Genomic DNA, 12,027 nt, shown 5'->3' on the forward strand with positions numbered 1-12,027 from the left:
GCATCCACCTTAGAAATATATCACTGTTCCTTCATCATTATTGGGTCAAAATTCCGAAACACTCTCCTTAACGGTACCACGAGAGTACTTTTGCAACAAGGACTGCATGTTCGACAGCTGGCTCACAATCACTCCAGGGGCAATTTGGGATGAGCAATAACAACTGTCCTTGCCTGTGCTGCCAGATCATGTGAATGAATGAATTAACTTGTCATTTTCTGGTTTTTCCTATTAGTTTAAATTACACCTCCCGTTAATCTCCCCAACAGGATAACTGAGAGTCCACTTTAACAGAACCGTTCTACCCCAGAAGTAGTTCCTAAGTCTTAAAAACCTGAAGTCCTTACATTTCTTCAAGCAAATGTTAACCTATTTGGCCAGCCACATGGCAACGTATGTTATTCTGCTACTCCAATGCATGTGGTACTGGGATTAATTCCAGAATTATTTCTTCTGTGGTTCTGCTTTTCAACTTCTTCCCTGGAGCTCCTGAAACTCTGACTGCTGGATCTCAGCCCTTTTCTATGCTAATGATTCCTGCCTGGACTACAACTTTCCATTTTCCCCCCTGAGTGTTCACTATGTTTATAAAGAAAATTTTTAATGATTGGGAGAAGGAAAATGAGGAGCATAAATGCCAGCATACACCAGTTGGGCCAAGTGGCCTACTTCAGTGCTATATTCTCATGTAATTCTGTATAATAAAGAAGTGAATAAAAATTAGCCTGGAAAATTCCTTTGGTATAACTGATTTTAATATGGTTTACATGGTTCACATTTTAAAATATTTCAGAACTCATCTACTAACATATTCTCATCATAAAACGTATTGAATAGAATTTTAAAAGAAGCACTGAGATAATGTTGAACATAATTCAACATACTTAGTTAATTGCAACATTCAAAGATGCTAGTCTTAACCACTTAATAGTTTCTTTCTTGCAGGTAGAGGTTGGCGATATAGTTAAAATAAATTGCACAGAATTCATACCTGCTGATACTGTACTACTCTCATCAAGGTAGAGATGCCTGTTGATGCTTGTGTAGAGGGTGGCCCCTCTACCTCCTGCACCATCCCAGTGCTGCTCCAAGAAAATGGGATCAAACGCAAAATGGAACTAGATCACGCATTTCTCATTTATTGTTTAGCATGTTTCTAGTGCATAATGAATATAAAGGGTTGAGTAGTTGGGTCAGAAAGGACTATTGCTGAGTAGACATTGCCCCTTATTTGTACCTATCCAGCTTCGAGTTTTTAAATTACATTCGCCACAACAATATCCTCACTAGCTTAAGACCATCATGTATTTATCTCCAAGATGACAACACAACCACAAGTATAACTTAGAACATGATTTTAATGTTAATTATGTGATGCAATTAAGAACACCAGCCCCAAAATTGCAGGAGACTTCTGGTACAACCCGGCTGCAACTCCAGTGGATACGCCAGACTCTAGTGTTTCATGCAGCTTTATCTGGGCCCCAGACTTGATCATCTATGTCAGAGAGAGTGGGTTTCCTTATGCTGCATGTTTGCACTTCAGTGAGACCTAAAGTAATTGTGGAGGCCTGTGAGATGTGTTGGATTCCCTTCAGTTGGAACAATGATGCTATGCTGAACTTTTATTAGTCTTCAATGAGAGCATTATATTTCATTCTAATTAAAACACTTGTTGAGTTTGTGAGAAGGGACAGAAATAATATCAGGGATGAGGGACTTCCATTATGTTGAGACTTTAGAGAATCTGAAATTAAGGTTAGAGGGAGATTTAATGGAGGTGTTCAAATTTATGATGAGTTTTAATAGAGTAAATGAGGACAAACTGTTTCACTGGCAGATAGGTTGGGAACCAAAGGGCACTCATTTAAAATAAATTGCTAAGAGCGAAACGGGGGGTGGGGGGGGGGGGGGGGGTGGTGGTGCGGGATTGGGGGGGGAATGAAAAGAATCGCTTTAATGCAGCGGGTTACAATCTGGAGTGTCGTATCTGGAAGAAAAGTCAAAAGATTTAATAATCTTGAGAAGGAAATTGGAAAAATACTTTGAAAATTTGCTACACAGTGGAGAAAGAGCAGAGAAGTGGATGACATTGAATCAAAGAGCTGGCACTGGCACAAGATGTCTGAACGGCCTATTTCTGCATGATTGTAATGGATTCCAGTGGACGAGAGGTATACCAGGTGAACAGTCTGAAGAGTAAAGCTTTATTATTGGCCTCCTGGCTGAGGGAGTAAGATAATCCTCTTAGGATAGGAGTGCAGCAAACACAGAACTTCCATCACTTCATTTACTTCTATTTTTGGACTTCTGTATGAGCCAAAAGAAAAAAAAATGTTTGGCCAGCAAAATAATTACGGCAGTTGTTTTATTTAACAGCCACATTTGCTCTTGCAGTATAAAATATTTTTAAAATTTTGCTGGCAAGTGTCACCATAAAACTTGGTTTCTGTGTTATCTGGAAATAGTTTTAGATTTAGGATTATTCTTATTGCCACAGGTTGTATTCTTGGGGTTCTTCAGAAGTTATGGTTGTATATACAGTCAGATGAGACTAAATTTATGCAGAAATTCAGCTCGAGTTTTGAAAGTTAAACCAATTTGAACACTAGCATTTAAAATGAAACAAAATGATTTTTCACAAAATGCAACTTAGTGTCCATTTTTTTGCAGAACCATTTTCTTGGAGACTATTTCTTTGAAACCTTTTTAGATGTTTTGTTTTGCAAAATCCATTTTCTGTTCAAGTCACCCAAGATCTAGATTATTTTGGTAAATGAAAATTCAAAAGTCCTGATTTTCATTCAAAGGTGTATTTGAAATAAAAGTAGTGTACCTCTTTATTTTAGCAGTACTTTAGTTTATTACCTTATGAAATGCACAACACTCCCTCTCAATTGCTGTTTTGCCTTAAAATCATAGTTGAAAAATGAATTTTGTTGCCAATGTGTAGCTGTTTGAGTGAAAACCAGAATTGTGTCAATGATCCAACGTATCAATGAGTTGTAAATTATTATAAACTTTTTTTGAATCTCAACAATTTTTCATGTGCGAGTGAGTGCTGGCAATTCTTAAAAAAAAGTACTTTATATGGTGCCACAAGACACAATTTTTTGATAATTTGAAATTGCAGCTGGTTTAAGCCTTTAAGATTGCTCAAATTGCTGTTTTATGTTCATTTTTTGTGTTTTGGAAAAGGAAACTTTGGTGGAATTTATTAAATTGCTGTATTTTCTGTAAAATGTAGTTATGGAGAAATAATTTTCCTATGATAAGTACTCATTGCGCACAGATCCTTTTGGTAATCCTTGGAGCCGTAGGATTGCATCTGACATGAATAAAATGGATTTTGAAAAATTATATAGCAAAAAAATTTTTGATTGTTTTTTATTTTCTGTATAACCAATCAATTTGCTTTTTGCCTTTTTCCCATCATGTTTTCCATCATTATCTTATCCCTCCCCATTAATTTCGTATGTGTGTATGTGTGTCCTAACCCTCTATCTGCTGGGATTAATATAGGTGGCAGTGGGGGAGATTGTGAAGGTGACCAATGGGGAACATCTCCCAGCTGACCTCGTCATTCTGTCATCAAGGTCAGATTTGATTTAGGGAATAAAATCCTATAGCATTTTAAAGCAGCAGTGGGTCCTCAAAAGCAGCCCCAAAGTGGCTATTTGTAATTCTTCAAATGTACTTCAGTTCACATTGTGCACTAGATTCCTGCATAAATTTTGATTACTGACTGAAATCACCTTGGTGGGGTGGGAGGGAGGGTGGTGGTGCAGGGAAGGCAAGTCGTTCAAAATGTCAGCTTGTTCCCCCTCTCCAAAGCAGTGTAGCTTCTTTACTGATTGATGAGATGGGATTTTGAAGGTTTGCCCTTAGACTTCCTCCAGAGCTGCTGCCTACAAAATTCTGAAGTATGAAGGCAAGCTGCTTATTCTTCCTGTGCTTCGTACTTCTGGAAAGTACCTGGCCTGTTTGTTCGGCCCTCCAAACAAACTCAGCACAGTTGAGGTTAAGAACTTGTCCTATCGAATCTGTTGTATAATTTTCTAGTGCAACACATTGGAGTTGCCATAACCACCATTACCCTCCCCTGGTAATTTTATTGAATTAAGTAGTCAAAATAACCTATCCCCCTTCACTGACTGAAATTTATTAGAAGAACAAAATGCAACATGAATGTACTTTCCAACTTCAATTTTATTGATGATTTCCATATATTGTGCATAAATACTTTCTTCTGAGATGAGTAACAATGAATTATCATTTTTGTCTTATATTCAAAAGTAGCTTACTTTTGTAAAACCAAAGTTGTATATATTCAATTACAGTAAATATCCAAAAATCTATTCATAGAGAAGATAATAGATTAATTAATTAATTGTAATATCATAAAGATTTGCAGAAAGTCCAACTGTTTATGCTTATCCTTTAGAGCAAAATAAATACTTTAGAGCTGTTTAGAACAAAAGGTGCTTTTCTAAAAATGCAATTTCACTAAGAGTTGAGCTGTATCAGGAGATACTCTGTATAACAATTCTTTTCTTGGTGAGTTTTACAAGCTCGCTGGAGGACCCACTGTACTTTTCTGAATGTTCTCTTTTGCATGTTCCTGAATTTTATAAATTCTCACATTGTGTATTACGTGACAAACTGCATGTTGCTGTGGCAAATTTTAACTACTACAAATCTGCAATTACGCTTTATGGTGTAACTTACTAATGAGGAAGCTTGCTGCACAGTTCCTATTTTTTCTAACCTGTATCTGTTAACTGTTGTGTAGCTTCACTGCTGCTTTAATTGATGTGCTGTTATGAAATACATTTCTAATTGTTTTACATATACTATTTTGCCTTTTGGATGATGCTTCCCCTGTCCCACTCCCTCTTGGTTAACAGGTACACAAAATCTTTTCTTGCACATATATCATGCATGAGCTATTCCCCTTATTGCAGAATGTACAAGTTCCCCAGACACATCTTTCTGAATGATCATAGAACTTTTCCTTCAATAGTAATTGGCCTGTTATCATTGCCTGAATTAAACAATGAGAAAGTGTTTCTTTCCTCCTTCACCTTAAATACTAATGGGAGTAGAAACTGCAAGATGTGTTTTCAGGAATTGGTGCAAAACACTTGAAGTGTTTTGTTATCTGCAGAGCAAAATTATTAAAATCATCTTTGGTCTGTTCAGCCAACTTTTGTGTAGTAACCATTACACATGAATTTCAAAATGAGATTAAAATAAATCTTCAAAAATCTGATATCCTTATTCTGTATAGATATCAAAGGTAATTATTCATATATATAACTGTATATCTTAATGAATAAATGTTTGGCTATTAGACTGCATAGTCTAACATTTGAGTGCTAATGTAATATGTTGGGAAACAGTTGAATTTTAATCTTTAAAATTATGATGATTAAAATGTTCTATTTTAATAACATTTCAATAAGTGAACCAGTGCTCAATCAAATTCAATTTATACATTCATTAATATTTCATTTATCAAACCTATAATATGAAATGCATTAAAGGTTAACTCTAATGCTTACAAGCAATTTTGTAATGGTTAGCTACGAGTTTGGCACAAATCTAAAGATGCATTTTAAGTGAAAAATGCTGTAATGACACTAGGAAATGATAAACTGTTATTGTTCTGTTGGAGCTTAATTCCGTCAATGAATAACTGCTTTGCACGTTTTTCAAGTAATCATGTAATAACTGTTTAAAATTTGATAAACTTGTCATTCTGTTTCATATCAGCGAACCACAAGCAATGTGCTACATTGAAACTTCTAATTTAGATGGAGAAACAAATCTTAAGATCCGACAGGTAAGAGTTTCAACCAAATTGGTTTGCATTTAAAACATTTTTATAAGCATAAATAGTCATAAAGGGTCATAAAATTCCAAGATACTACATCAGGCCAAGATTAAAAATAAACAAAAGGCCCATTATATGGCTTTCCTAACAATAAAAACTCTGCTAAAATAAAAATAACAGGCCTGCTTATAGCTGCAGACGGCATGCTTAAAATACATTTCTTAAAGTCACAGTAGCGTTGCACCAGAAGTTTGCAGGTTAGTTGGATTGGCCATGCTAAATTTGCCTCTTGGTGTCACAAGAAGTATGGGTTAGTGGGATTAGCAGGGTAAATACATGGGGATACGGGGATAGAGTCTTGGTGAGATGCTCGTTTGGAGAGTTGTGCAGACTTGATGGGCTAAATAGCCTGCTTCTACACTATAGGATTCTATGAAAGTTCTAAGGGGCCTTGATAGAGTGAATGGTCAAGAGTTATTTCCCTTAGCAGAGAGGTCAATAATCAGGGGTGTCAATTTCAAGCAATGAGAAGGATCAGAGGGAAGTTGAGTAATATTTTTACCCAGAGGTGCTCAGGGTTTGGAACTCGCAACCGAAAGAGTGGCAGAGGCACAAACACTCACCACGTGGATATGCTTGCGGTGCCATAATCTGCCGAGCTACCGACCAAGAGCTGGAAAGTGTCATTTGACTGGGCACCTTTTATGGCAGGCTGGATAAGGTGGGTTAAATAATGTTCTTGTGCACCATAAATCTATCCATGCTTCTCTCTTAAATGAAGAATCAGCGTAAGAGCAATCAGTTGTACATAAAGTCATTGGGCAGAATTTTCCACAGCGCGTTTTAAGGCAGCAGAGAAACCCGCCATTGGCCGGTGGCAGGATTTTCTGATCCTGCTGCTGTCAACAGGGTTTCCTGTTCTATGCAGTCCCTGTGGCCGTGAAACCTGTGGTAGAAGTTCACTGTTGACAGGACCGGAAGATACCGCCGGTGAGTTGGCTGGAAAATTCCATCCTTAAGTTCAGAGTATTATAGGATACAAGAATATAATATTTTGCCTTTTGTTACGCTAAGTAGACTGAATTTGACCTACATTTTTCATAGCTATGCTCTGAGGGAGTGTAAGCCTCGTAATACCATAATTTTATTTTTAAACACTACTTAGACAAATCTCATTTATCTGCCTTACTGAGCCCATGTTAAATTTAACCCCTCACATTGAAAGGTAATAGGAAATGATAAGATTTTAACTTAAAGTTGTGATTTTTTTTTCTTCCTTTTAAGGGTCTACCCCAGACAGCAGAGATAAAAGATATTGATAGTCTAATGAATTTATCTGGCAAACTCGAGTGCGAGAGTCCAAACCGGCACTTATATGATTTTGTTGGCAACATTCGATTCGATGGAAAGAGGTAAAGTAGGTTGAAGGAGAAGATGCATTAGAAATGATAGCAAACATTTTCTTATAAAAACATATACAAATTTAATTACTGGTCTGCATTTAAAATCAGTATCTACAGAAAGAATTAATGTCCCTTATACCAATGTTAAAATTTGAGCGGGGGAGGGGGGGATCTTTCTGAAGTCTCATTTCCAAGCAATCAAGACTATAATGTCTGGAGCATCCCTGGAATTCTGCATAAATTAGTATTCAATTTAGCATTGGTTCTCTCTCACAGTGGGACATTATATGCTTTCCCAATTAGCATAACGTTTTTTTGTGCTTAACTTTACTGCTCATTTTGCTAATTTGTCTTTTGTCTCTTGCACTTCATCTCCCTTTCTTGGTGATTAAAGTTGTCCCTTTTGTTTATCTTACATTTGGCTTCATTCCTATACCTAAAGCGTTGCTGGAGATTGTGCAGGATCTTTGACGAACTTTTATGATTACAGAAAATGCTAATGTTGAACTGCCAAAGTGTATTGGTAGATAGTCTGTGTTCCAAATCCAGAATTTCAGTAGCTGAAGGAGCCCCTGTAACCTATTCAGCCTGTAGAGTGGTAGTTCCTTTGATTCCCTGTTGACCAGCTCCTATGCAATCACAGAATTGTTATAGTGCAGGAGGAGGCCATTCAGCCCATCATGTCTGCATTGGCTCTCCAAATAAGCATTATGGTTTTGTGCCATTACCCTGTCATTTCTCCTGCACATTGTTTTTATTCAAGTACTCATCTAATGCTCTTTTGAATACCTCATTTGAACCTGCTTCCACCACACTTGCAGGCAGTGCATTCCAGACCTGAACCACTTGCTGTGTGGGGGAAAAAAAAAATTCTCTCACCACATTTGCTTCTTTTGTAAATACTAACTCTATATTTTCTTCTTCTCAGTTCTTTTTGCAAGAGGAAACAGTTTCTCCTCATCTACTTTGTCCAGCCTCCTCATGATTTTCAACATGTCTCTCAAATTTCCTCTTTGCTGCCTTCTCTCCAAGGAGAACAGCCCAACCTCTTCAATTTGACTTCAGTCATGTTCTGTTTGATCTGAAGCCTCCCTCTGAATGCTGGTACAGATAGTTTTTTTTCAAAAACCTGCTACTTCCATAAAATTCCTAGCAGTATTTCACATAAAAGTTCAAATTTGACATTACAGAAAGTGCAGTACAGGTCAGTTTCTTTCATTACAGAACAAGAAGTGCCTCACTGTACTTGTCATTGCAGGTTACAGTAACAATATGCATTTACATTTCATCTTGAGCATCCTCTGGTCATATGGGCCGGGAGTTTTACACTGGCTCCATATGGCCTTTGGGATACAAACACTGCCATGGGGCACATCACCTGCCTCAAATCGCAAACCTAATTTTGGCCTATTTTTGTCAGCTGACAGGAACTGCCATCTACTGACATAAATGTCATTGTGACTGATTTATTTGAAGTGCCACCATAAAATAATTTCAGAAAATTCTATTCCCCCAGGTCATTTCTGCACACTTAAAGAATGTATTTAAAATTCATGTGTGGAGCCACTTAACTCACCATTTTTTGCAGAGTTGGGGTTGATTGATTGATTTAATCAGGATTTCAAAGAACAGTACAGCATAGGAACAGGCCCTTGGGCCCACTAAGCCTGCACTGATACATGATGCCTTTCTAAACTATAAATCTTTTGCCTCCTTGCAGTCCATATTCCTGCACCTTCCCCTACTAATTGATATTTCTACTGTGGGAGAAAGACTCCAAGTATCCATTCTATCTATATCTCCCATAATTTTGTAAACTTCTGTCAGATTGCCCCTCAGCCTCCAAAGTTTAAATGAAAACAAATCAAGTTTGTTCAATCTCTCCTCATAGCTAATACCCTCCAAACCAGGTAACATCTTGGAAAGAGGCCCTTTCCAAAGCCTCCACATCTTTCTGGTAATGTGGTGACCAGAACTATGTGCAATATTCCAAATGTGGCCTAATTAAAGTTCCAAACAGCAAAATGACTTGCCAATTTTTATATTCTATGCCCTGACCAATGAAGGCAAGCATGTTACATATGTTCCTGACCACCTTATCCACTTATGTTTTTATGGTAGCACAGTGGTTAGCACTGCTGCCACACAATGCCAGGGACCCGGATTCAATTCCAGCCCTGAGTGACTGCCTGTGTGGAGTCTACACCTTCTCCCCATGTCTGTGTGGGTTTCCTCCCTGTGTGGTTTCTTCCCACATCTTCAGATGTAAGGTTGATTGGCTATGCTAAATTGCCTTTTAGTTTTAGAGGGAGTAGCAGGATAAATACATGGGGTTATGGGGATAGAACATGGGTGGGATTGTTATTGTTGAAGGCTGAATGGCCTCCTTCTGCACTGTAGGGATTCTGTGTAGCCACTTTCAGTGAACTGTGGACTTGTAGGCCTAGATCCCTCCGTATGTTAATGCTTCTAAGGGTTTTGTTATTTATTGTATACTTCCCTCCTGCATTAGACCTTCCAAAATGCATTGCCTCGCATTTGTCCTTGTGTAACCTTGTAACTGTTGCTTCTGGTTTGTCAGGACCTATGACAATTATTTTACAATTACACTGCAAACAAAATGCCTCTTAACTAGGGGAGCACCAAGATAAATGAGGTGAACTAGTATCTGAAGAGAGGCATCAGTTAAAACTGTGATTGATGCACATCAACCAATCACAGAATGTATTTCTATGTCTATTCATAGAATCATAAAGTACAGCAGAAAGCCATTCAGGCCCTTTGCTTGTGCTGGCATGTTGAAAGAGCTATCTAACTGGTCTTGTTCTCTTCTTATAGAGTCATAGAGTCATGGAGATTTACAGCATGGAAAGAGGCCCTTTGGCCCAACTTGTCCATGCCGCCTTTTTTTTTAAATCCCTAAACTAATCCCAATTGCCTGCATTTGGCCCATATCCCTCAATACCCATCATTCCCATGTAACTATCTAAATGTTTTTTAAAACTTAAAATTGTACCCGCTTCTACTACTACCTCTGGCAGCTTGTTTCAGACACTGACCACCCTTTGTGTGAAAAAAACACCCCTCTGGACACTTTTTTGTATCTCTCCCCTCTCACCTTAAACCTATGCCCTCCAGTTTTAGACTTCCCCACCTTTGGGAAAATGTATTGACTGTCTACTTTGTCTATACCCCTCAGTATTTTATAGATGTGTATAAGGTCACCCCTCAGCCTCATACGCCCTGGAAAAAATAGTCCAAGTCTATTCAGCCTTTCCTTATAACTCAATCCATCATGTCCCAGTAGCATCTTAGTAAATCTTTTCTGCACTGTTTCTATTTTAATAATATCCTTTCTATAATAGGGTGACCAGAATTGCACACAGTGTTCCAAATGTGGCCTTACCAATGCCTTGTACAATTTCAACAAGACATTCGAACTCCTGTATTCAATGTTCTGGCTGATGAAGCCAAGCATGCCGAATGCTGCCTTCACCATTCTGTCCCCCTGTGACTCCACTTTCAAGGAGCTATGAACATGTATCTCCACATCTCTTTGTTTTGTAACTCTCCCCAACGCCCTGCCGTTAACTGAGCAAGTCCTGCCCTGGTTCAGTCTACCAAAATGCATTACCTCACGTTTGTCTAAATTAAACTCCACTTGCCATTTGACAGCCCATTGGCTCAATTGATCAAATCCCACTGCAATTGGAGATAACTTTCTTCACTATCCACTATGCCACCAATTACTTGATGTCATCTGCAAACTTACTAACCATGCCCCCTATATTCTCATCCAAATCATGAATATAATTGACAAATAACGCTGGGCCCAGCACTGATCCCTGAGGCACACCACTGATCACAGGCCTCCTGTTTTATCTCATAAAGCAGTGCATTTGCTTTCCCTTTTTAAGTACACATCCAATTCCCTTTTGTGAGTTACACATGAATCTGCTTTCACCATCCACTTCACCTGACGAAGGGGTGGTGCTCCAAAAGCTTCTGATTTCAGATAAATCAGTTGGACTATATCCTGGTGTCATGTGACCTCTCATTTTTGTCCATCCTTTCAGGAAATACATTCCAGATCTTAACTAGTTTTATAAATAGAAAAATAATCTCCGCGTCATCTCTTTGGTTTTGCAAATTATCTTAAATCTGCGTCCTCTGATTACCTACCTACCTTCTCAGTGGAAGTACTTTTGGCTTAATTACTTTCTAATTTTGAACAATTCTTTTAAATTTATTCTGAACTTTCTCTGCTCCAAGGAGAACAATCACAGTTCCTCTATTCTCTTCATGTAACTGATTCCTCTCATTCCTGGTACCATTCCAGCTAATGTCCTCTCCGACATCTCCAAGGCCTTGACTTCCTTCTTCAAATATAGTGCCCAGAATTAAATGCAATTCGCCATCTGAGGCCTAGCCTCTAAGGATTATCATAATTTGCTTGTTTTTGTAATCTATGTCTGTTCTATAAAGTGCTGTATCCCATATGTTTTAACATATGTCATCTGCAAACATGTCTTACCACCATAAAATATATATGAACCACCAAATCTCTCTTCCTGCACCTTTCTTTAAATTTGCACCATTCTGTTTATATTGACTCATCTTTCTCCCTTCCAAAATGCATCCCACCCATACATCACCTGTTTGCCTATGTCCTTATTGTTTACTTAATATTAAAATATTATGCTAATTGCAAACTTTGAAATGACATCCTGTCTTTTGCCATTTTTAATCCAGGTAATGAAAAGAGCATTGATCTAATTACTGACCGTT

General features: G+C 37.9%; 1 protein-coding gene across 3 annotated transcripts in view; it reads left to right on the top strand.

Moving 5' to 3' along the window:
* atp8a1 (ATPase phospholipid transporting 8A1) overlaps positions 1-12,027 on the top strand; it is a 362,709-nt gene that overhangs the window by 104,236 nt on the left and 246,446 nt on the right. For 2 of the 3 annotated variants that reach the window (XM_080188135.1, XM_080188148.1), the window contains exons 7-9: positions 3,523-3,596; positions 5,776-5,845; positions 7,121-7,248. In XM_080188135.1, coding sequence (XP_080044261.1) covers positions 3,523-3,596; positions 5,776-5,845; positions 7,121-7,248 — 272 coding nt within the window. Of the gene's footprint in view, positions 1-945; positions 1,020-3,522; positions 3,597-5,775; positions 5,846-7,120; positions 7,249-12,027 lie in introns of all 3 variants that reach the window. The other variant, XM_080188142.1, reaches the window with a different exon arrangement.

Source organism: Carcharhinus amblyrhynchos, chromosome 1 (genome assembly GCF_965287045.1).
Source record: "Carcharhinus amblyrhynchos chromosome 1, sCarAmb.v2.hapA, whole genome shotgun sequence".
NCBI lineage: Eukaryota > Metazoa > Chordata > Chondrichthyes > Carcharhiniformes > Carcharhinidae > Carcharhinus > Carcharhinus amblyrhynchos.